The sequence below is a fragment of the Brachycentrus maculatus genome, unplaced genomic scaffold (genome assembly GCF_059751285.1).
Source record: "Brachycentrus maculatus isolate JH-2025_06_01 unplaced genomic scaffold, ASM5975128v1 h1tg000691l, whole genome shotgun sequence".
NCBI classification, from domain to species: Eukaryota; Metazoa; Arthropoda; class Insecta; order Trichoptera; family Brachycentridae; genus Brachycentrus; species Brachycentrus maculatus.
This window is the reverse complement of record NW_028281423.1, coordinates 162,044-189,056: the sequence shown is the minus strand read 5'-3', so window position 1 is coordinate 189,056 and position 27,013 is coordinate 162,044. Positions and strand designations below refer to the sequence as shown.

The 27,013-nt window shown below is 31.5% G+C and overlaps 1 protein-coding gene across 1 annotated transcript; it reads left to right on the top strand.

The window, feature by feature from the left end:
- The first annotated feature begins 4,415 nt into the window (after positions 1-4,415).
- LOC148300600 (fatty acid hydroxylase domain-containing protein 2-like) lies at positions 4,416-26,632 on the top strand. The gene is made up of 7 exons (XM_088274558.1): positions 4,416-4,595; positions 4,844-4,964; positions 17,781-17,854; positions 17,977-18,152; positions 19,012-19,193; positions 23,290-23,562; positions 24,986-26,632. The coding sequence occupies exons 1-7, from the start codon at positions 4,541-4,543 to the stop codon at positions 25,134-25,136; spliced, it is 1,032 nt and encodes a 343-aa protein (XP_088130684.1). The 5' UTR covers positions 4,416-4,540; the 3' UTR covers positions 25,137-26,632.
- Positions 26,633-27,013: the final 381 nt, after the last annotated feature.

The following is a 27,013-nucleotide window of genomic DNA, read 5'->3' as shown; positions in this document are numbered from 1 at the left end:
TTACTAACTAAGCATCACACAGCTTCCCCGCAAGGGTAAGCAGAGAGAATAGAACGCCGCACCAATCTGTCTTTGCAAACAATTTTCGCTACTTTTATGTATTATTTTTTATATCAAACACAGATTGTTTGAGTCTACTAAGTATTTTAATAAAAAAAACACATAAAAATTAATATTGTGTCAATTGTTTTGCCTAGTTATGGCATTTTCAAACGAAACAATTCTCACAATTTGAATTTTTAAGTGTTTTTTAATAAAATACAACTTAGTAAACTAAAAAAATCTGTGTTTGATTTAAAAATTAATACATAAATTAAAATGATCATGTTTTTCCACATGTCAAATCAATTTATATTATCAGATCAGGGGTAATACGAATAATATTGTGAATGCATAGACGTTTCATTATACATATGTATAACATAGCACTCTAATATATTTTCTAATTCTTTATTATGAGGATAATAGTTTATAATTTTGTAGATACTATTTAAGAGAATTTTGCAAGAATAACTAAATGTTTTCTTATTATTTTTTGACATCCCATCAGAGATGAAGAAGAATATGGAAGTCTGGGCATTTACGGGGCTGACGACCGTCATAGGCTGGTTTAAGTGATCACTTTACACACGTGTAACATTGACCAATTCTACCCATGATTGACAACCACAGTACTCAAATTCTTGGAAGTTCTATAAATATGAACCAATTTTGAAACATTCATGAATCACTAGAACTTCGCTAGAGACATCTATTGATTTGATTTGACTTGTGAGTTAGCAAAGACAAATCATTCTACAAAAAAATCGAAAAATTAGAGGAGCATTAGAACGAACGTATGAAGAGTGATGTGTGTTTATGTCACTTAAGCAAAATAGACTTAATAATTCGTTATGGAAATTATTCTAAAAAGGACCATTAACACCATTTATTACATCATGTGAATCTATAAACAACAAAACAGGTTGATTTATTATTTAATATCGTTAGCGAAATTTCCCCGAAACACGTTTTTAAAACAATCCTCTTTGCATACCAGTTTTATTTCCCTAAATGACTCATTTATCAAATGAAGACACGTTTTTTTTGTGACGTACAAGGCTCAGTTATTACATATTACTTAATCCGGATTTTTCAGATCACAAAGAACACAAAATAAGGAAAAGTTATTGGTGCGAATCAGGAAATCGTTACTTTTTAATATTAGATAAAAATATAAATGTATAAATAAATTTAAAAGGTTACAATTTCTTTGTGTTCAAAATATTATCTTTGTTATGTGAAGACACCTTTCACAACATTTAATGGATTTTTTATATATTTTGATATGTTAATGATGAATAAGAATATGGGATCTGGGTATTTACAGGTCTTATGACCTATCATAGACTAGTTAAGTGATTATTTTACACACGTGAAACATTCACTTTTCTATGACAGGTCATAAGCCCTGTAAATACCCAGACTTTCATATTCTTCTTCATCTATGTTGAAATATCAAAAAAGTAAAAATTACTCCTAAGTGATGAAACTCAGATTTATGAACAAGTATTTTGACACACTTAAAATGTTTTTATTATGTTGTCATCGTGTTTTTTATTTATGGCATATCGCTCACTCCTTTCAAGAACGTCATAAATCAAAATACTTGATTTTTTAGGAGAACGTTTTTAAAGTTTGAAAATATAATACAATGTATTAAAAATAAATATCATGCCACTTACTGAAATTTTTACTGTGCAACATATCTTTTTAGGTAAAACCTGAATGTTTTTTCTCCATTTGAAAAATATTTAGTTTATTTAAAAAAATAATTAAACAATACCTTTTCTTCAAAATGCAAAAACAACACTTTCTGCCCTGTAGCGGGTAAATATTAAGTTAAAAAAATGCCTCTTTTTCTGGGATATAGTAAATTTTCTGGGCATTCCGAAAATATGCACAACTGAAAATTGACGTTTTTTGATTAATGACGTTCTTGAAAGGAGTGAGTGATATGCATTTTGCATCTTGTACCTTTTTTCCAAGAATGTTTTATAATTATATTTTTTAAATATTTTATTCATTATATGTATTATGGCTCTTTAGGCATAGCCTGTGTTGAGCCAAAATAATTACAATCTTTACAATATAGTTTTTTTTTAAACTACCAGATTTTTTACATTACAAGATATAATACAATAAAATTTAAAGCGTATACATTAAAAACATGAATTGAAAGTAAGCAAGAAGACTCTAAAGATGTAGAAGAATCCCGCTTCGGAATACCCCCTCAGACGCATTGAACAGATCAATATCCGGCGTGATATTGTTCAGCATAGCGGTGGCTCTTCCTACAGGCATAATCATAGGCAGGTTGGTCCTGTATATGTTTTGCCTATGTACCTCCTAGTGGCCAGGTGAAACTTCTATAAGTACATGTACTAGTATAATATTATTCCGTACGTGGAATAGTTCTTTCACTGTCATTGTAATGTAGCTTGATAAGAATCTTAATTAGATTATGACGTGACCAAAGGAATCCTATTACACAAATAATATTTAGTATACAACTCGCATATGTTTGACACTAGATACTAATTTGTACGAGGAAAAAAAACAAAGATACACGAGTACATTGAAGATTCAGCCAATTTTGCCAAAAAAGAAGAAATATTTATAATGTCCAAATTTACTTTTCTCTGTTTTCGTTTAAAAAATAATGTTATTTGATATCTGTAACTATCAAAAAATATTTTATTACGTATAACAACTTTTCATAATTTGAGATATAAAATTAATTTTATAAATCAGATTATTATACTATTATCATTTTAAACTCATTTTCACACATAAAACCACAAAACCCTTTTTAAAAAAAAAAACGAGTAAGCACTTGCACAATTTTTTCTTTTTGCTTTTTCATTGCTTTTCCGCAGGGGTAGGCAAAGATAATAGAATGCCACTACACACCTTTTACAACTTAGGTTTATACTCGCCTGTCTCAAAGCGAGTATAAACATAATCCACGCGTGAATGTTACACACAAACAGAACAGTGTTACTGTGAACTGGATTAGAGTAGAATGGAGAGGGTCGGGGATTGGCATAATCTCTTTTTTGAAGAGTATTTATAAACATTTTTCGCCTCTTCCACATTCATGCATCTTTTCATATACCGCCGATCATTCCGACTCCTGACTTGACCAATTTCAAGTATTTGAAATACTTGATCATGTCAAGTTTTCCTCCGTCTTACTTTGCTTCTATTTCTAACTTCGCCTCATATATTTGAATCACATCTTTATTTTATTATTTTTATTATTTTAGGTACATAGATACCATACTATTATAATTTAAAAGAAAACGTACTTGCATGGTAACAAGCGAAATATTTTACTAAAAAATAAAACATTATCTTATCTTAATTGAACTTAACAATGCTTAAAGAATTTTTCCACGCAAACATTGGATAGACAGCATTGTTTTAAATAACATCAAATAATATTAGTTGTATTTATGGACGGTGTTTACAAACTGATATAACAAAACGAAACCTTATCCTGTCACTGCATAGTTAGTTGATGACAACGGTTGTGAACCGTATTTTTCCATCTCTTACTTGGTGGTAGTCTATTTTGGATGTATTGAGAGAATAAAATATTTTTATCATAAAATTCTGGTCAGGAATCAAATAAAAAGTTAATAATAGTAGTAAATAAACAATCGCGATAAACACGTATTTAGACCTATTTAAACAGCAATTTTATGAGATATTTTAAAGAATGATGTCATAAACAATTTTCTTTTGTTATATTTTTATAAACAAGCATTTTAAAATGTGCCCTCGGCACGGTAAACTCAGTCCAAGGCATAATATATTACCACAAAGTTACTGCCGAATCAATAAATGAAAATATTTTTGTAGATTGTGTAAAATTAATTAATAAATTATTTTAATATCATTCGTTGAAGCATATTGTGTATCAAACGTATCATTCGTTGAAGCAATATATGTAATATCATTCGTTGAAGCACATATATGTTACTGAATGAATAATAGTTGTAAACATCCCGATTATTCCAGTCTATTGTGCGCATATTATGCACATACATATGTATTTTCAATACTTACAAGCGCCCATAATACAGTTATAAAGTTATTTTTAAAACCAATGCGATTCCAGTCGGATTCCTATTCGCATTTTATTTTGGTCAAGTTGGCAAATTAGTAGCGGGAGATTCTCTTATATGACGCCGAAAATACATCAATCATTAAATAGTATATATTTTATTTTTTTCCATTTTTTAGTAATGATTTCCAAGGCGCGTGTTTATCGTACCTTTATTCGCGTAATCAAGAAATGATACGTAGATTTTAATCGTATCCGCGATATACTTTCATATAATATGCAAAGGCGAGTACTAAACACAGCCAGTTCGAGGCATAACCTCGCACGGGTCGTTCCGCATTGCATTCGCATCTGTTCAGTTCAGTTCAGTGCGTTCGCACGCGATATTGGTTTGTGTGAACATTAGTGAATAAAACATTCGTACAAATAATGACAGCGGACAGAGTTCGGAGCAAAAAGAAGACGGCGTCCTCCCAGTTTTCAGGCAAGATTTTCAATAAATTGAATCAAGTAACTTAGTCAGTTTAATAGACATTAATTCATCACGCGAAACTCGGCACTGTGGTTGTTATTATTATTCTGTCAATTGATACACTTTGCGACGCAACGAATGGCTAAAAATAATTATTGTAAAACATGCGACGCAGTAAAGGCGCCAATATTACATGTGAATTCATATATGTACATATATATTTTGAATTGGTTTTACAATTTACTTTCTTATTTTTTTAGATGCAATGTTTAATGAAAAGGGAAAGCCACAATCTGCGTGGATATCGTCACTCTACAGCGTGTTGATAGTAATAGCTTCTGCAGTTATCGGATTTACTGCAGCAAGGAATTCTCTCACATGGTAAGCTAAAAACACAAAACAATTTTGTATTTAATGGCCATAATAACAACTCGTTAGTGATTTAAACCACTTATATTTTTCTTTAAATTTCTCATACAAAAATATGTATGTATTAAAATATATTCACTACACTAGCAGTAATAATACATATGCATTATGTTCATTTGCATTTAGAATTTGTTTTTAAATACAGCATCCTTATCTGAAATTCTCAAGTCTTGAATTAATTGCTACGCATGCTAAGAAAGAGTATTATATTTTTAAAAATCTCAACTTTTTGAGCATTTTTGAAATGACGCATTTTTTTAAAAATGCGTCATAAAAAGTTTTTTTTCATATTTTTTTTAACATTTTTTACATGTTCAAGATTTTTTTCATATAACACTGTAATTATAAAATATAATATTCTTTCTTAGCGTGCTTAACAATTAATTCAAGACTCTGAAATTTCAGATCAGGATGTTATATTTAAAAACAAATTCTAAATTAAAATAAACATATAATTCATACGCATTATTACTGCTAGTGTAGTGAATATCTTTTAATATATATTTCTGTATATGAAAAATACACCGTAATTATGAATTTATCCAATTTATCGGTTTATCTCCGTTCAAACAACTTAATTTAATGCATTGTCAATATGAAACCGACCCTTTTCTACAAGAGTGTCGTTAACCCCAGAAAGCTTATTTCGTTGTTTTCTAATTTTTAAACATATTTATGTTTTCAAAAATCTTTACCCATGCATTTTTCTCATTTTCCTCTGAAAATAACTTATTTCAGTTTTCCAACAAAAAATTCCAAAAATATCATTAAAAAACAGCATAATTAAATAGTAGAGATACTGATGACTAATTTGCGTCAGCAATGATTAAAATAATCACAATAGTCATTTGTTGAATGCTCGTTACCAATTTTAATGAGAAAATAACATTCTTATATTAATATTCAAGCTAAATTATAGCCAGCAAAATAATGGATTTATCGTACACGTCAAAAATAACAAAAAAGGTACCTTGTATACATTTTAATAAATTTAATATAAATCATATACACGTAAATACACCTACGTCAAAGTTTTTTTTGTACTGACGTGTACCTTTTATTAAAAACACATAAAGAAGTTTCGATAAAAAAAATATTGATGAATTATAAAGGTTATTAAAGTAAACAACTTTGTTTCAACCACTTTTTTTATTATTACTACACTTTAACCTACCAGTTTCGACAAGAACCTTGTCATCATCAGGGTTTATTAAATTCTAAAACATTAAAATACTCATAATTAATTACATTCCCTTACCAAAAACTTCCACATACTCCGTAAAAATTCCTAAATGTTATTTTTATTATGCATCGCGCAGCAACCCCAAATAACAACTAATGAAATTACCCAAAAACAGATTTATATTATCCACTGACACTTCGTGATGGAATTGCATTTTTAATATATTATTAGATTAAAACCAATATTTTTAGGTTTTCCACTTTATTTTTATTTGACCAGCGACCGGGTTTCGTCGTTACCGACACCAGTCTGATGATGTCGGTAACGACGAAACCCGGTCGCTGGTCAAATAAAAATAAAGTGGAAAAGCCAAAAATATTGGTTTTAATCTAATAATATACCCAAAAACAGTATAATTATAAAGGTCCCCCCGACGTCGACTGTTACTTTAGAGTATGTGTCCCTGTCTTGGGAAGCTGTAAACAGCGCCTGTTCTGATCCCCGTCCAATCTCGCATATTCCGGAGCCAGGAGATCTGCCTTCTGCCCACACCTCATCAACCCTCTATTAGGCGCAATAGCTCATCTTCCTTCTCTAAGCACATGCCCCAGATAGGACACCTTCCGGACTTTGATATCAGTCAGCGACTATCTTTCTACTCTTGCTCATTGGAGCGCATTTGCGCTGCTAACCATATCGGTCCATGGAATCCGTAGCATTTTACGATGTAAACACATTTCGAATACCTCTAACCGTTTCAAAGTGCTCTTTTGACCATTTTTAACTAAGTCAAAAAATTATTCTTTTTAATTTTTATATAGTAGACCAATTATAACGATAAAATTATTATGTTATTAAAATATTGATGAGCAATATTGCTCACTACCAACTTGAAGATATATGTAAATATGTTGTTAAGCTAAATAAATTCCCAACTGGATAAAACAGTCACCGAAGATTATTCCATTTTTGGTCCATTACGTTTGGTATAAAATTATATTTTGAATTTTTATGACTAGATTTTTTTCATACTTTGGCCCCATTTATAAATTATTTATATTTTCATAGTATCAAAGTATTACGTTTTGAATTTCTCAATTCTATTGATATCTCTTTACACGCGTATCACACTCACCATTTTATTTTACCCATGATTGACGACCACACTAGTCAATTTTCAGGAGTTATATTTATGCTTCAAATGAACCGTATTCTACATGCTGGTTTCAGTATTTTATTTTGGTCATTATTTATTTATTAACGGCCGAAACCTGATTTACAATAACATGTAACATAGTCAGAAGATCAAGTATCGTACATAGAAAATATAGCGATATTTGAATAGTAGTAGTTTATGGACATATCGAATAGAACTTAATTTTGGGATCAAACTTAAGAGACAAAAATTGTGATGTTTTTGTTCACTAATCTGGATGATCTCCAATTATAGAAGTTATTTTTCATATTATTTTTTTTAAATCTCATCAAAGATGAAGAAGAATATGGAAGTCTGAAAATGAGATATTTTCTGGCGTTTCTCATGTATGTGATTATAATCCTGGATTCGGACCTCACATACTAATAAAAGAGTTTCTGCTCAATCAAAAAGTTATTTTCATCTCACCAAAAGATGTGAAGTTCTAGTGAAGTTCTAGTGATTCAAGAACAATGTTTCGAAATTGGATCATATACATATATCCAAGAATTTGAGTAGTGTGGTTGTCAATAATGGGTAGAATCGGTGAATGTTACACGTGTGTAAATTTCCATATTCTTCTTCGTCTTTGATGAGATGTCAAAAAATAATGTGAATCAAAAACTTAATGGTAATTAATACATATTTTTTGTTCGTTTGTTTTCTATAAAATTCTCTCTCTAATTGGAAATTCTAAGTAAACAAAAAAAGGCAGTAACAACAAAACGCGTGAGTTTCCCCATACACTCGTAGTTAAAATCGAATGATAATTTAAAATATATAAAAACGCGTAAAATTATAGCACATACATTTATGATTACATTAAGTTTGCGTAAAAGAAGATAACCTTTTAAGGTTATAAGTTACAAAGAGCAAATTCTTAAGACTTTGCTCTTTGTTTTTCGCAAGATAAGTAAAATAACACAATATGATAATTTTAAAAATATACTTATCTGCAAAATGGCGGTATTCAGTCTTCTTGTTGAACAGTTGATATTGAAACAAAAAATAAAAACACAAAAATATCCTAACCATCTGGTTTCTGATTCTCCTCACTTCATTTAAAATCAGAAAATTATCATCGTTCTATACTCATGTGCCGAAACGTGATATACATAAACGCAACTTATTTCGTTGTTTATCGAAATTTCCAACGACAAAGAGTTCAATTTTGGAAAACTCTTTAATTACTGCACATTGTCTATGCTTTCACTTTATGATAGATTTGATTTTTTTTCAATATGAATTTTTAAACATATATTTATTTGCGTAACGGCGGTATTTAGTGTTTTTGTTGAAAGTTTTTGCTGATATTGAAACGAAAAATCAACACAAAAAAAAATTATGATTAAAGAAAACACTTCGTTTTTTACCACTTGAGTTTTATTATAGACTACATGTTTCAGAAGTTAAACTTCCATCATTCAGGTCTGTATAATAACTAAAATATAAAATATAAAATTGTTCTATGAATAAGGAGAGGGGAAAGTAAGGGGAAGGGGTTAGTCAAGGAACGGAGTTTGAAAACAAAGGAAAAATGGAAAGCAATGGCAAAGAATTTTGAAACAATATATTATTTAATAAATTATTATTAGAATTCAGGTTTTTTTGTATTTCTAAATTTTCAAGATAATTCATAATTTGACCTTTATATGGAACAAGGTGTAATAATTTTAATTTATGAGAGTGAAATGAGTGGTTAGTATCTATTATATGATTTGCAAATTCCGAAAAATAATTACTAACAAGACCGCTATGAAAAAACGAAGTGTTTTCTTTAATCATTAAAACATGTCTTACCACAAAGTTAATGCCGAAACAATAAATAAAATACAAAAAAATATATACTTACCAAATTCTCGGCTCATTCTTTTAAAATCATAAAAGTATTGTCGTTCTGTACTACAAGTACTGAAAAGTGATATAAACGCAACTAATTTCGTTATGTTTGACGAAATTTCCAACGCCAATAAGTTCAAATTTAGAAAACTCTATAATATCTGCACTTTGTCTATGGTTTTACTTTGTGATAGATTTGTTGTTAGATCAAATAATTGGTGTTTATTCAACTTTTAATGATTCATGACTAGAAGAAAAAAAAAGTTTTCATGACTGAAAATGTCAAACATACCTACATACAAACATACCTAAAGTGAGAAAGTTGATGGCACAATGGAGAGTCGAAATCGCGTGACATTACAGGGTTTTTATTTTATTTGATTGTTTTTCATTATGTTAATTTATTTATTTTTGACATATCATCAAAGATGAAGAAGAATATAAAAATCTGGGCATTTACGGGGCTGACAACCGTCATAGGCTGGTTTAAGTGATCACTTTACACATGTGTAACATTCACCGATTCTACCCATTATTGACAACCACACTACTCAAATTCTTGGAAGTTCTATATATATGAACCAATTTTGAAACATTATTCTTGAATCACTAGAACTTCACTAGAGACATCTATTGGTGAGATGAAAATAAGGTTTTTAATTTAGCAGAATCTCTTTTATTAGTATGTGAGGTCCGAATCCTGAATTATAATCACACACATGAGAAACGCCAGAAAATATAATTTTTATTTTTATTATTTGAGCTTATAATTTAACCAGATAATTTATTTACAATATTTTGAGTGTGTCCAAATACTTCTTCACAAAATCTGGATTATCTCCAATTACAGGAGTCATTTTCATATTATTCTTCATCTTTGATGAGATGTCAAAAAATAATATGAAAATGACTCCTGTAAGGTGATAATCCTGATTTTGTGAACAAGTATTTGGACACACTCAAAATGTTGTATGTTAATCACTGTTCAACACTTTTCTAGAACACACCCGTACTGTACGCATCCATCATATTATATTATAATAATTTTTAATGGCATACTTAGAGTTTCATTCGTAGGTCAAGATTTGTAATTTTTTTTTTTTTAAAAGATAAGTTATATAGACCAAGGGTAAATTTTGAGGTACTTTTGAAATCAAATATTACATATATGAATGTATGTAGGTCAGATCTCTCGGTTTTTAAGATTATTTGATGACAACATTCAAATCATTTCCTTATCTCTCTGGATTCTCAGGAATCATTAAGAGTACAACATCATATAAAGAGTAAATCCACTCACGAGTAGGCATAGGGTATGAAACTTAAAAAGTTGAAGCCTGAGTAGGGTCATGATAAGCGGTGTGTCATAAGCCGTAGCTAGATTTCAGTCACTTAGACTTTTTTCATTTTCATCTCGTTTAAAAAAATACACATTTGTAATATTAAAACCATTAAGATTTCCAGGAGTGATCAGGTCTTTTAGAACAGTGTCCGTCGATGGTTGCCTAGCAATGAAAGGGACAAGGTAGAAAGTGAATGAATTGAAGTCCATGTGTAATTATCTTATTGAAAAACCTTTATATTGTAAATTATTTTTATGTCTCCTGTATGTTATGTTTATAATGTAATATTTTTTTTTTTAATTATTAAAAAATAAAAAATAAATTTAAAAATTGTATTGACATATTAGTATTCGGCTCAACACAGGCCATGCCTAAAGAGCCGTAATACATAAAATAAATGTATATATGAAATGGATATGTATATTTGAATGTATCTATGTATTATGAAAAATAAATAAATAAAATATATATTTTTTAATTAATTAATTAAATTAAACAATTGTTTGTGTTAATATAATATATACATATATTTGTATATTATTTAATATTATTATTAATGTTTAATGTGCAAATTTGTTAGCACAAGTCTTTCATAAGAATAAAACTGCAATAAAATAAAAATTCATTAGCTTGAGATCCAGTTAAAATTACAAATAATTCCTTTTATTTTCTTTTAGTGCAAAAACCAGTTATGTTGGTACGCGCTTGATGACCAATAAATGATAAATAACCAATGAATCATTTTTTGAAAAAGACGATTAACATTTTTTAAACAATAATACAAAAGATACCCTTTTAAATTGCTGCGAATATGTACACGGTCATTAGAAAACATTTTACAACATTTTGAGTGTGTCCAAATCCAAATCTAGATTATCTCCAATTATAGAAGTTATATATCATATTATAATATTATATAGAAGTTATATATCATATTATAGTATTTGGACACACTCAAAATGTTGTAAATAAATTATCTGGTCAAATTATAAGCTGAAATAATAAAAATGAAAACGATATTTTCTGGCATTTCTCATGTGTGTGATAATAATCCAGGATTCCATCTCACCAATAGATGTCTCTAGTGAAGTTCTAGTGATTCAAGAACAATGTTTCAAAATTGGTTCAAATATATAGAGCTTCCAAGAATTTGAGTACTGTGGTAATGATTAGAATTGGTGAATGTTACACGTGTGTAAAGTGATCACTTAAACCAGCCTATGACGGTCGTCAGCCCCGTAAATGCCCCTCCAGACTTCCATATTCTTCTTCATCTTTGATGGGATGTCAAAAAATAATAAGAAAACATTTAGTTATTCTTGCAAAATTCTCCTAAATAATATCAACAAAATTATAAACTATTATCCTCACAATAAAGAATTGGAAAATGTATTACAGTGCTATGTTATATATATGTATAATGAAACGTCTATGGATTCACAATATTATTCGTATTACCCCTGATCTTATAATATAAATTGATTTGGCATGTGGAATAACATGATCATTTAAGTATACAAATAAAACACCCGTATAAAACCACTTTTGATTTTATTAATATAAACACGACTAGTTTCGAGAACTTCAGATGTTTTCATCAAAAGTTTAAATTGACAGGTCGAATGTGGTATATTATTCAATTGTAATTTTTATATTTCAATAACCTATAATCTATTGATATGTCGCTATTTGATTATGTTTTAACAATGCATAATTATTGAAAAAACAAAATTACGCATTACACACCAAAAACAATGTTATTTTCACAAGTTACGCGCAAAAAATAAGAGAGCAAATTTGAATAACTGCCAATTTTAAAACAAACATACAAATGTCTGTATACATTAAAATCAGGGATGGAAAGAAAAAAAAATTAAGCGTTTTTTAATATGGATTTTGATAAGCTGTTTTCAGATTAAACATGTTTTAACGTATTTGGTACATCAAAACACAACACACATCAAAACAATTGATTATTCTGTAAACAGAGTATAAAGAAGTCATAGAATTAGAGTAACTGGGGCAAAAGATAAAACCCCTTCAGTTTTTAAATATATCAGAATCAGTCCAATTTTTTATAACGTTATTTCTCTTCCTCGCTCGGCTTAAGGATCACATTAAATTCATAAATTAATGTGAAATCAATCCTGAAATTATTCATACCCATTTTCATATATAGAGAGAAAATTATGACTATTATGCCTGACTAAGCATTACACCCACCGCTTATTCAAGCCGTAATTAAATATTATTATTATTTTAATTTTTATTATATAATACATAAATAAAGAAGTTATTCAATAGTTTAAAAATATTAAAGACAAAATTCATTTTTACATCACTTTGACCTTCGTTTAGGAATTATTAATATAAAATTAATGTACGCATTCAACATATGCGGAAATATACGCATGGATGACCCCTAAACGAGCACCTAGTGTAGGGTCGCCATGCTTCTCGGTACACCGGGACATGTCACCCGTTTAGAAACTCTGTACCGGTCACCCCGGTTGGCTCAACAAATGAGCGGTGGATTTTTTTAAAATCGTAATCAATTTCAACATGGCTTGTTCTGAATTTCACAAACATATTATGGGGAGACCGGAGCTTCTAAAGCTGGTCAAACAGACAGATAAATATAAGAAAGGTTAAGTTTTTTTTTTAATATTAAAATTATTTATTATATCGTACACTGGATTATTCGCCCTTCAAATAAGATGTCAATTTTAAAGGTGTCTCAACTTGATATGAAACATGTATCATTCTTTCCTTTTTAATGAAAGAAGATGGAAGTCTGAGCATCCCAGTGATTACGACCTTGCATTTACAACAGATATCTTTTCTTGTGCGCGTAGGTCATACGGATTAGCGCAGAATGGTGAAGAAAAGCCGCACGTATCACTATGTTCGTATGTGTAGGGCATTTAAAAGAATAACCCGCAAAGCGTCTATTTTAGATGCTTGTCTGCAGGTAGGATAGTAAGGATAGGGAAGGTAAATGTGAAAAATACATCAGAAGCACCCAAACCAATTGAAAATAAATCTTTCTTGAATTCATTTTGCAATTGTCGGGAATCGAACCGGCGACGCCAGTTTCGTAGTCGAGCGTCTACCCAACTTCGCCACGGCGCCTGTCAATATGTATAGCACGTGTTCTACGTCTTATTATTATTAATAAAAAACTAAGGCAACAAAAAGTACTCGTTTGTTATACTTATGTTTTTCTTATTAGGTAGGTAGGTACTTAGGTACCAACCAAATACTATGGACAGCATTCTCACTCAATACTCTCTTTTCTAACATACTCTTTATACACAACATACTTTTCATGAGTTTTAATTTATGTCCCGGTCAGTACCTCGACTATTATGGCAACCCTAACATAGTGATTAGGCCCTAGTCTAATCGCAGTTGCTTCAAAAGTAATACTTCTATATATGTAGTTTAGAACAGGTTCGGATAATGGATAAATATCACGATGTGTGATTATTGGCTAATAAATTAATTTGAAAAATCATCTATAGGTAGAATTCTTGTTGAAATATATAGAGAAATAAGGGATATATGAAGGTTTAAACTTTAGATATTTTTATAAAACGAAAAACGTGCGTTCGCATACGTAATCAAATTTCCGTCATGGAACGTTTAATGACGTCATATGGTTTATTGTCTTTGGTTTATAAAGCTGTAATAGTAGTAATAGCTGTAATAGGAGCTGCAATGTAGTGTGGATTGTTTGTTTACCACTACACTACCATTTGTGTAATACAAATATGAGGGGAGGGGGGTGGGAGGGTGGACCATAGACATCAACAAATAGGGCCGCCAATAATTTAGCAATGTTACCAATATTAAAATAACTCCATCGTTTCTGTGACCTCATTCATTGCCAACTTACGAAAATAAGGTTTTTTCGATGGCGAATTTTCCAAAAGAAAATGATGAATGAAAATATTAATATATCGGCTGTTATAAACACAAAACGAGTCTAATACAATTCTTTATGAGTTGAGTATGTTAAATTAGATATTCCTCCCGTCTGACAAAGATCCATTCGGAATACATGCCGCACCGCATCGTAAATTTACGGATTGAAGGCCTTTGCTTTACATTGATATTAAGCGATATCGTCTTGCGACTGTTTTATTCAATATGCAGTGGGCCGTTGACCTAGAAGTAAACGTTCAAGTACAGGTTCAATCACTTTCAACGGGTAGGTACCTGCCTATTCGTAATTTGTTGAAATCTATGGCAATAAAAAAAACTAAACTGAAATCGAAATTTGAAAAAACAATCTATGGCAATAAAGTTTTTCAATTGTTTTCAAATACATTCGAATGCGCGCGTATTTTTATCTATCTATTTTTATATAAATAAAAATGAGAATGTTCGTTTGTTAAAAACCTTAAAACTCCTACGACAATTTTTTTTACCTGTAACAGTTAAAAAAAATCACAAATATATAAAAACATGGTTTCACAAATATATAAATGATTCTATATAAAAAAATGTTAATATTTGTACGTTCAAAATCTTAAATCTCCTAAAATTATTCACCGATTGCTTTGAATTTTTTAAACAACGTTGGATTTGAGTACGCGCTTGTTTTTATCTATAAATAAATTAAAATGTAATATGATTTTTTTTACCACAATGATAGCGCCATCTGTTGAAGGTAGCATCAACACACATAATACTTAACATTTCTCATGACAGACAGCGCGCTTCTAATATTTAAGCTGCTGTCAAGAAGCACGATGTCTGCCATGAGCAATGTTTGGTATTTCTCTCGTTGCTGTTACGTTTAAAATATGGCGATCCCATTATCATCAAAAATCTGTTTGAAATAAATAATGCTTTTACCTATCACAGAAAACAAGTTTTTTTTAGATGGGAGTTAAATTTATTATTTACCATGCGTATTATGTACAAGGTGATAACAACAGGTTAAGATTATTATGAAATTAGGTTAATTTACTGACTTGTACTCTTTGTGACCCCCGAGAATGCAGAAACGTCTGCAAAAGTACAATATATTTATAATTATCTTCTTCGTCCGACCCGTATCTGCACCCAATGGTGCATAGGGCACTGCATCATATTGACGCAGTGTTATCTTGATCGTTACTTACATGAAGGCAAGATGATCACTCCAGCGTTTCAGGGACCAGTCCAGGGTAAAATCACTAATATTTATTTTCACACCCCCAGGATATCGAACCTGGGACCTCCAGCACGATAGCTAAGCACGCTTACCATTATACCACGGAGGCGGACACAATAGATATTTGGCATAATAACCCAAAAATAAGCTATGAATTAATGATCATCTGAAATAATGAATAGTATTGAATAATTCGATAAGTAGGTTTTTTTTAATTATATGACCTTACAACTTTTTACTTATATTATGTACATATTTATTCTAATATATAATATTAAAAGATAGATGATACATGGTAACAAAGAAAATTTTAATTATTGAAATTTGTGATTGATTGTTAAATATGTTTATGTTCTAAAACAATGTTAAATCACATAATTTATCAAATTAATCACACGATAACAATTATCTTTAAATAGTTAAATAATCTGCGGATATTAATTCTAAAATTTGACATATTGATTAACGTCACTATTATCTGTATTCACAAATTTTGTTTTCAGAAATCGGATCTATAAAAAAACAAAATTATGATGGAAAAAAATACACAACTATGATTAACATTAGGCAATATGGTTGCTATAGAGTGGCGCAAACTTAATCACCCTATCGGAAGACGTTATAATTTTTACGTCAATCATAATAAAAAATTAATAATAAACCATATCCGCTCCCTAGGTGGAGCATATGGAGTCCACAAACTGTCTCCAGGCTTTTCTGTCGGCTGCCAGCTCCCTTGCATCCTCCCAAGTCAGATCCGCGTACTAAGCTTTGAGAATAGGTGTTTGCGGAGAATTTTAGGCGTGCGGTGGTTTGACTTTGTGAGGAATGAAGAGATGAGGCGTAGGACGCAGCAAATATTGGTCACAACTGTCGTCAAGAAAAGGCGATTCAGTTGGCTTGACCATGTACTCCGCATGCCTCCTGAGAGCCTTAATCAAGCTTGCATCTTTTACAAGGCATCAGGTTCGCGCCGCCCAGGACGACCACTGCTGACAATTCGTCGGCAGTTCTCGTCAGAACTACGTCAATCATATTTGATGTTTATTATACAATCAACTAGACAGCTGCAGTTTACAAATGTATTTAGGGTTGGTAAAATTAATCATCTAATTTTGTTTTAGAATAACTTTTTTAAATAATAGAAAAAATATTTTGAGTGGTGGAAATATTTATTTGGACCTTTACATTTTTTCTGTTATGTGGAAAAGATGACATCTGTTAAGTGGCCGCCGCCAGTGTTGATACACATTTGTGACCGTTTTATTAATTTATTTGTATACTGCAGCTGTCTTGTTTACAAGTGTCAAATGTAATTGACGTTCGACGCCATTTGCAAAAATTATAACATCTTCCGATAGCGTGATTAATTTTGCGCCACCTGTAGAATCTCTTCTTTTCCCTTACGGTTCAATTCATCAATAAATAAAATATAAAATTCTACTTTACGGACCTTTAAAAAGACACTGATTAATGCATATTGGGGCTATTTTATGAAAGTGGTAAACGATTATTTTATCATAAAAAAATACTGTAAAAAAACAAAACTGTGTTATGTCACTCAACTCGGATCTATCATTATGCCATTAATTTTCGCAATTTTTAGCATACGAATGGCGTGTGTTTGACATTTTCAGAAAGTTTAACGATACTTTTAAGCTAATATTGGTCAGGAATCGAAAAATTAAAATTATATGCATTAATAACAAAACCAGCGACGTCTCTTGAAGGAACGAAAGCATAGAGAAAGAACACAAATAATGGATATATACAAATTTCTACCTATTATTGTTGAAAACTTTTTTTACCATAACGTAGCGGGGTGCATTTAAGTGGATTTCATAAGAATATGGGATGGGAAACAATATATATATATGCATATTAATTAGGCAAGGGTAGAAAACAGGAAGTCAGTTCTGCCTTTTCATTTTTTCGTATGGACTTCATACAAAGTCATTTTTTACAGGATTTACAACTGTGTTTTTAAAGGTAGGTACCTAATAATGTATATAATTTTTTTTATTATTGAACTTATTAATTTCAGGCATCTTCAGAGATTTTGGGGTGCATCCGGTGACTTCTGGCAATCGCAATGGGATTATTTCTTGGATAATATCAGTAAGTATCTTTTTGATTAGTAGAGTAAATTTATTTTGAATGTAGACTTACGTTAGTACATTTAAATTTAAAATAAAAAAAATAACATCTTATGTACTAAAATCTTTTTTTTTTCTTTTTAGCGGATTCTAAATTGGTGTTATGGGTCGTTATTCCAAACGCACTTACCATTGGTCTATACTGGGGACTTGGGTTACTTTATGCCTATATGGATATAGAAAATAGACCTGTTTTCATGAGAAAGTACAAAATTCAACCAGGAATGAATGAACCACTTGAGAGAGCCAAATTTTACAATGTAAAGTTGCACCTTTTTCTATTGTATGAATTCAAAATTTGCATTACTAAATAAGCAAACTTCTAGTACAATATGAAACTCTGCAGTAATATTATTTGTATTTTGTGTCAACATTTACTAATTATGTGTTTTATATGTAATAAACCTACTTGCCCACCTCCGTGGTGTAATGGTCAGTACGCTCGGCTACCATTCTGGAGGTCCCTGATTGGATTCCCAGGAGGGGGGGTTAAATAAATATCGTAGTTATACAGGAGAAAGTGACCAAATGCATTTTTTTATGTGATCATTGACTATTTGATATCTTACTAGCTTAATATTGCCTTGAAAAAATCCCAAAGGATTTTTAATTTGGAAGTATAATATATTGACTTGTTAAAAATGACTTACTGCATAGATGTTTATGTACTTGCAAAGCAAAAGCGACTTAAATGGCCCTCTACTGAACATTTTACGTTTTGTTAGTTGGTCACTTTCTCCTGTACGACTACGATATGTATGATTTTTTCACTCTAATATTTATTCAATATTACTCTGGACTGGTAACTGAAGCGGAGGACTGATCACATTTCCTTCATGTGTTAACGATTAAGATAACACTGCGTTTATATGATGCAGTGCCTTATGCACCATTAGGGTGCAGATAAGGGTTTGAAGAAGAAGAAGATGAAATAATCAAACTTGTAGTACAATATTTAACTCTGTAGTAATATTATTTGTATTTTGTGACAAAAATTACTAATTTTGTGTTTCATATCTAATAAACCCACTTGAAATGCCTTGAATATTATTAAATGGTCTTGTAATGCATAATAAATACTAAAATTAGTTGATTTATTATATTATTGTTTGTTTTCAGGCTGTAAAGGTTGTGCTTTATAATCAATTTGTGGTTGGGATTGGATTCAGTTTGTTGACATATTATGGAATGACACTTGATGGATTCCCTCCAACTCGAACACTCCCTTCATTCCCCCGTGTTCTCGTTCATCTTGTTATTTTGATTTTATGTCAAGAAACCGGCTTTTATTATTCACACCGGTAAGTGAAATTAAAAAATATATATATTTATTTGTATAACATTGAAAAAAAACACATAAGAATATTTTTTATGGTAATCTACTTTTCTGATCTTATTTTATGTAAACATTTGTATGTAAACAGTTTTTGTCAAAAGAAATTTCTATGAAAAAATGTATGACCAATACCTCATGTGATGAATATTTTTTTTTTTTTTTTTTTGACATCTCATCAAATATGAAGAAGAATATGGAAGTCCGGGCAATTACGTTGTGAATAAATTATCTGGTCAAATTATAAGCTTAATAATAAAAATGAAAATGGTATTTTCTGGCGTTTCTCACGTGTGTGATTATAATCCAGGATTCGGATCTCACATACTAATATAAGAGTTTCTGCTTAGTAAAAAAGCTTCTTTACATCTCACCAATAGATGTCTCTAGTGAAGTTCTAGTGATTCATGAACAAGGTTTCTAAATTAGTTCATATATATAGAACTTCCAAGAATTTGAGTAGTGTGGTTGTCAATAATGGGTAGAATTGGTGAATGTTACACGTGTGTAAAGTGATCACTTAAACCAGCCTATGTCGGTCGTCAGCCCCGTAAATGCCCAGACTTCCATATTCTTCTTCATATTTGATGAGATGTCAAAAAATTATATGATAATAACTCCTGTAATTGGAGATAATCCAGATTTTGTGAACAAGTATTTGGACACACTCAAAATGTTGATGAATATTTGTTTGTTTTAAGTGTGTGAATAGGGCGATAGAAGTGGTGAAAAATATTTCTTGCATCATGGTGCAGTGATTGTGCTTCAGAAGAGATGGTACACCTCGAAACCTTAACATACATACTGTATACTAATGTAACTAACATTTTGTAAGATTCTAATTATTCTATCATTTTGGAAATGACTGAAGATGCATCATCATCATCATCTTCTAAAGGCAGCGCCTTGTTGTGTCAGCCACTTGTCTCTGTCAGTCGCCATCCTCTTGAGCTGCGAATAGGAGGAGACGTCCATGAGCCGCTTCAAATCCTGGAAGTATGAAGTTCTTGGGCGGCCTCTTGTTCGTTTTCCCAAGATTCTTCCTTCGAAGATGTTGCTAAGAAAGGTGCTATGTCTAATTGAGTGCCCTATTAGCTTGGCCTTCCTCTTCAAAATATGATTTATAAGCTCTCTTCTTTCTTTTACGTCCTGCAACACCTTTTCGTTGGACTTCCTTACGACCCATGATGTTTTGGTCATCTTCCTCCAAACCCACATCTCAAATGCTTCAAGCCGGTCTTTTTCGTACTTTTGGATGGTCCAGGTTTCACACCCATACAACAAAACACTCCAAACAAAAGCCTTTATGAATCCTTTTCTTACTTCAATTTTTAAATGTTTGTTTGATAGGAGGCTGTACTTTTTCATAAAAGTTTGCTTGGCTAGCGTTATCCTCTTTTTTATGTCTAGGGTACATTTATTGTTATATGTTAGCGTGCTACCCAGATAACAGAATTGATCCAACTGTTGAATTACTCTATTTCCGAGAAGTATTGTTGGATGGAGGTCAGATTGCTCTTTTTCAACGATCATTGATTTTGTTTTGGCGGCATTAATTTTCAAATGGAACTTATCCAGAGCATTAGAGAGAGTGTTTAACATGTGGTTCATGTCACTCTCGTCCTCTGCTATCAGGGCGATGTCATCAGCGAATCTTATACAATGTATTTGTTGACCGTTTATTTTTACTCCATTTGTTTTTTCCTTCAACTCTTCAATGGCCTCCTCTATGAACAAATTGAATAGATAGGGTGACAGCGGACAACCCTGTCTCACACCTTTTCTTATCTTGGCTTCTTTTGAGGAGCCATTAATATCTATGAGAGTGGATTGGTCCTTGTACAATTTGAGGATGGTTCTTCTGTCCTTCCAATCAATTCCTCTTTTCTTCATGACTTTAAACAAGAGGTACCAATCCACTCTATCAAAAGCCTTCTCTAAGTCTATAAAGGTCGTGTATGTTATAAGATTCACATCCAGTCGTCTTTCCAGTATCTGTCTCAGTGCCAAAATTGCCTCTCGTGTTCCCACTCCACTTCTAAAACCAAACTGATCCTCTCCAAGCTGTTCCTCCACTTTCTTTTTCAACCTGCCCTTTATAGTGTTCAGGAGCACTTTGGATGCGTGGGATAGAAGTGTTATGGTTCTATAGTTGTTGCAGTCTGCTGCATTTCCCTTTTTAGGTATTGTTATAGACTTACTCTTTACGAAGTCGTTGGGCAATTTTCCCTTTTCATAGCACTCACTTATGATGTTATATAGTGCTGTCTTCGTCCGTTCGTCTACATTCTTTAAAACCTCAGCAGGTATATCATCTATCCCAGTTGCTTTTCTATCCGTTAAGGCCTTCACTGCAAAATCGAATTCAGCCCTTGTCAAGGGTGGTCCTTTGCAATCGGGATCTACTTCTTCTTCTGGTTCCAAATAAATCCTTTCGTCTTCGATATCATTTCCACAGTACAGATCTTCTAGATATTCCTTCCATCGCTCAGCTACCTTTTCATTTTCAAATAATAGGTTTCCGTTTTTGTCTTTAACTATATTGCTCTTTGTTTTAGGTGTATATTCTAGGCTTTTAACTCTGTTATATGCTTTATCGATATTATTTTTGTGTAATAGGCTTTCGATTTCTTTACAGTTTTCACGTAACCATTCATTTTTTGCATTGCGACATTGGTCTGTAATTTGATTTTTGATCCGTTTGTATTTGACATAATCTTTACTCCTTAGTTTGTTTCTTTCCTTGATTAATTCTAGTATTTGTTGATTCATCCATGGTTTCCTGGGTTCTAGGACGTTTTTCCCAATACTTTCGTCACATGCTGCATTGATGTTTTTTTTTCATTGTCTCCCAAGAAGTTGGTTCTGTCTCATTATTAATCTTTACTAGAGTTGATTGGAAGTCTTTTACTAATTTTATATCTTTTAATTTTTCCAAACACCAGTGCTTTTTCTTGGCCATGATTATTTTCTTAAATCTAATATTGCATACCGCTTTGACTAGAGTGTGATCACTATCTATTTGATTTCCAGGGTATGAGTGACTAGATCGTATTTGATTTCTATATTTTTTCTTTACTAGAATGTAATCAATTTGATATCTCCTCGTGTCTCCGGGGGCCTTCCACGTGTACCTCCTTCTCTCGGGGACTTCGTACATTGTGTTGGTGACGATCATCTCAGACTGCTTGCAAAATTCTATCATTTTTTCTCCTCTTTCATTCATATTTCCTAAACCAAACTTTCCGATACATTCTTGATCAGTTGTTTGACTTCCGACTGAGGCGTTGAAGTCTCCCATAATAATCACATTTGATTTGTTTTCGGTAAGTCTCAGCAGCTCCTCAAGTTGTTCGTACATGGTGTCAATTTCTTCTTCGTTGCAGCTTGATGTTGGAAAATACACTTGTATGACGTACATGTCTGTGGGCTGGGCTTGTAGCTTTATCATAATGATTCTTTCATTTACGTGAAAAGTGTTAAGGACGCTGTTCTTCCATCCACCTTTCAAAATGATTGCTACACCTTTGCTGCCTCTTTTTTCACATCCACTATGAATTATTCTCAAGTCGTCTTTGACATAATCGCCATTTCCCGCCCATCTTGTTTCAGAGATACCTAGGATATCTAATTTTGCTTGTGTCATTTGTTGTGAGATTTCTTCGATTTTGCTCGGTTGTAGCATGGTTCTAACATTCCAAGTACCAATGTTGAATTTGTTGTCACAAGGGTTTCGCTGGTTGACGACCTGAGAAGCCTTGTTCCTTCTCCTGCCGGATCTTGGGGTCCGAGGTCCATGATCAGTAAGTCTTAAGTTGTTGATCGACATTTATGGCTAACCAGGGTTAGGGAATCCTGAAGATCTTTAATGCAGTGGTATCCCTCTGGCCTTCTGCATCCTCAAGCCGTTGACCACACTGTTTGGTTCATCCGCTCTTTCAAGGCAGTTTCCCACCTTGGGGACAAGAGATTGCCCCACTCTACTTAGCTCATCCGCCCCAAAGGCCGTTGAAGATGCATCATTTGTTTGAATTTTTATAAATATTAAAATCTTTTTCTTCTAGGCTCCTTCACCATAAATTCTTCTACAAACACATTCACAAGAAGCATCACGAATGGACCGCACCAATAGCTGTGATTGCCGAATACTGTCACCCGATAGAGCATGCAGTCTCCAACATACTTCCCTTGGTTGCCGGAATCTACATCACCCAGTGCCATGTCACCACGGCTTGGCTGTGGTTTTCTATGGTTATAGTGGGAACCCTTAACGATCACTCCGGATACCATTTGCCATTCCTGCAGAGCCCCGAATTCCACGACTTCCACCATTTGAAGTGAGTATCCTATTTTAAATTTTTAGCAAAAAATTCATGAAAAAAGCAAAGCAGCCGTGTTCATGGTCCAATACACGATACATTACAATTTATTTTTTGACACCTCATCAAAAATGAAGAAGAATATGGATGTCTCGACATTTACGGGGCTGACAACCCTCATAGGCTGGTTTGAGTGATCACTTCACATACGTGTAACATTCACCATTTCTACCCATTATTGACAACCACACTACTCAAATTCTTGGAAGTTCTATATATATGAACCAATTTTAAAACATTATTCTTGAATCACTAGAACTTAACTAGAGATATCTATTGGTGAGATGTAAAGTGATAACTTAAACTAGCCTATGACGGTCGTCAGCCCCGTAAATGCCCAGACTTCCATGTTCTTCTTCATCTTTGATGAGATGTCAAAAAATAATATGAAAATAACTCCTGTAATTGGAGATAATCCAGATTTTGTGAACAAGTATTTGGACACACTCAAAATGTTGTAAATACATTACAATAATAACTCTAGTATGTTTACTGCATACCTCAGTGTGATAGTTATCTTTTTATTTACTTATTGATAACATATGACTTTATCCATGGAAAAATAACATGTAACATAAGCAAGTCAGATAAAACATGAAAATCAGATAATATAAAGCCATATTGTTTATTCTTATTATATCCTTACTTTTTTCCTTTTTAGGACTTTTTTTTACACCTAGCCTAATGTTATTTAAGCTAATATTTTTGTATTAATTTTTTTTTTATGATTTGAAGTTTTGATAGATAACATTTGTGCTAGCACACTTGTCTCAAAATACACTGAAAAAATAGTTACTACTACGGTAAAAGCTTGTTTAATTGAAATAGAGGACCAGCTTTATAATTTGAAAAAAATACTATTTTTTCATATGGGCCATATCTACTGATGCACGACAATGTTTTCATAGTATTTGACAAAAAGCAGCACCTGTAATCGGCATTGTTAACCTTTCCAGGAATATGGTCGTATATATACGACCAATACAAAACATGATTTATATCAAAATTGCCAATGATGCGATAAATCATGTTTACTGGTGTAAATTTTTTTATTTATTATTAAAGTCGATTCTATAAGCAACATATTCAAGAAAATATGTTGCTCATAGCATCGACTATGATATAAATTATAAAAAGAAAAAAAATATTTAAAAAAAACTCGCTCCTCGACAGGTTAAGAAATGTTCCATGTATTTTTACTTTTTTATTATAAAAAGGTAAATTTATTAAAATTTTTGGAAGAATTTGCATCAAATTTTCTTGTGTTTTTTTTTTTAAATTGGACTGGAATTTCAAAATACTTTTAAAACTATGGCAAAATTTAAACTATTTTTGAATTGATAAGCTTTTAGTGTACCAATATTCTCTTTAATTTTTTTAGGTTCACTCAGTGCTACGGGACTCTCGGATTCCTAGACAGGCTACACAGTACGGATGATTTATTCCGCAGATCTAAAGCCTCTAATAGAAACATCCGGTTAGTTGGATTAACCTCGGCCAGGGAAATCTTCCCAGATGAAGAAAAATCATAAATTCGTGGAGACATAACACATAATGCTAATGTTGTTTTAACTATAAAAACATAATTATAAAGGTACAATATCAACAAAGGCTGGAAACTATAAAAATATTAGAGACTAATTTGCCTTATTATATGCCACACAATGAAATTTGGTTGAGTATAACATTATTTTTCTTGTAACCTCATCTGCAACTAGCGGCGAATAAGGCACAGCATCGCATCGACGCAGTGTAACCTTGTCTGGAACAAAGAACCACCGCATTACATGAAATAAAAAATCCCTGTATATATAATTTTAAAACGGGTTAAAGACAATATCATATTATTTGGTGGCAATGATTTTTATGTGTAAGTGCTATAACATATTGGAAATGGTATTGTTAAGTTATTTTGAATAGGGAAATTGGAAATAATACACATTATTTCTTAAATGAAAAACAAATTGCACTTTTACATATTATTCAAAAATAAATAATTTAAGAAATTATTGGTATAAAATTTTTTTTTCATGTCGTAGGTTTGCAATCCCTAGTAAAAAAAATGTATGTTTTTATGATAATTTTACTATGCCGCCATGGTTTCTTGTCGGGTAAATGAAAAAATATAAACAAATGTTATGAGTGATAGTCATTTGAGTGTTGATTGTGATACTAGTTATAGGTATATTGTATGAAACATGACAGGTTATTTGATATGCTCTATTCCATCCAAAAGCTAGAATAGTGTGAACCTCAGAGTAAACAATAAACCCTTAATCAAAGTGATCAGTCCAATGGTTCAAATACCAGTGAAGGGTGATTGACGGAAATATCAATGCGCTTAAAATTTTTGTAGATTTCACGGGTAAATGTGTTAATCTATTATATTTCTAAAATATTAGCTGAATTAAACGAAAATTTAGCTTCTGTTTATACATTATTGTTTTTGAAATAAAAATTAAAGTGAAAATCATAACTATATTGATTGCGAATATAGGACTTATTATTTGTGATTTTGCAGAGAGAATTGGTCAATTATTATGCTTTTTCCCCATATTACTATGTTTTTTATTTGCAATTATTATATTACATACAAATTTATGTATATTTTTCTAGGCCGAGCTAGCCCATTATCAAAAATTACAATTAAATTGTGGTAGAGTTAGCCAGAACCTAAAAACTCAATTAGTGAGTCTACCCATGGGACCACAACCCGATTCTTGTGATAGATAATTTTGTTTTGTTACTTCTTATCTAGTCTTGGTTATTGACTACTAAAATTCTCACAAATTGTTGGGATTGGGTGGAGTGAGCAGGGATCGATTTTTTTTTACATTCCTTCCAGTTTTTGGATGGTTTAGTGTATGAATATGTACCATTTTTTCCAAATCAACTTATGTATGAGGGCAACTGTAGAACAGTTATATAATAAGTAGTCCAAACCAAAAAGGGTTAATATAATAAGCAATATTATTTAATCAAACTTCATATTTGTATATTTTATTTTTGATAAAATAAATGTTTTAAATAAACTAAATTATACTATTTATTTCATTAAACCCATGAATTTTACAACTGTATATTTTAAGTTAAAAGGGGTAGGTTTTTTATAACACAAAATGGTTGTTACTTGTTAAACGTTAGGTGGATAACTTACTCAATTTTTAATATGGGGTGTGATTATCGTTCAGTTCAGTCCAAATCCGTAGATGGAAGCATCTGTAGCTTCCGAAACTAGTCGTTAAAATACCATATAACACTTAAGTGGTAAAAATCAAATGTTTTATTTATAATTTAATCATGTCTTACCATAAAGTTAATGCCGAAATAATAAATAACAAAACAACAATTTATTAAGTTTCTAGCACAGATAAAATACAGTAAGACCTTGGTAAATACTGTTTCCATA

Excerpts from the sequence above, each read along its gene's own strand:
- LOC148300600 (XM_088274558.1), top strand. The coding sequence starts at position 4,541 with ATGACAGCGGACAGAGTTCGGAGCAAAAAGAAGACGGCGTCCTCCCAG. Across the intron at positions 4,965-17,780 it reads GCAAGGAATTCTCTCACATG|GCATCTTCAGAGATTTTGGG; the intron begins GTAAGCTAAAAA and ends TATTAATTTCAG. Across the intron at positions 18,153-19,011 it reads AGAGAGCCAAATTTTACAAT|GCTGTAAAGGTTGTGCTTTA; the intron begins GTAAAGTTGCAC and ends GTTTGTTTTCAG.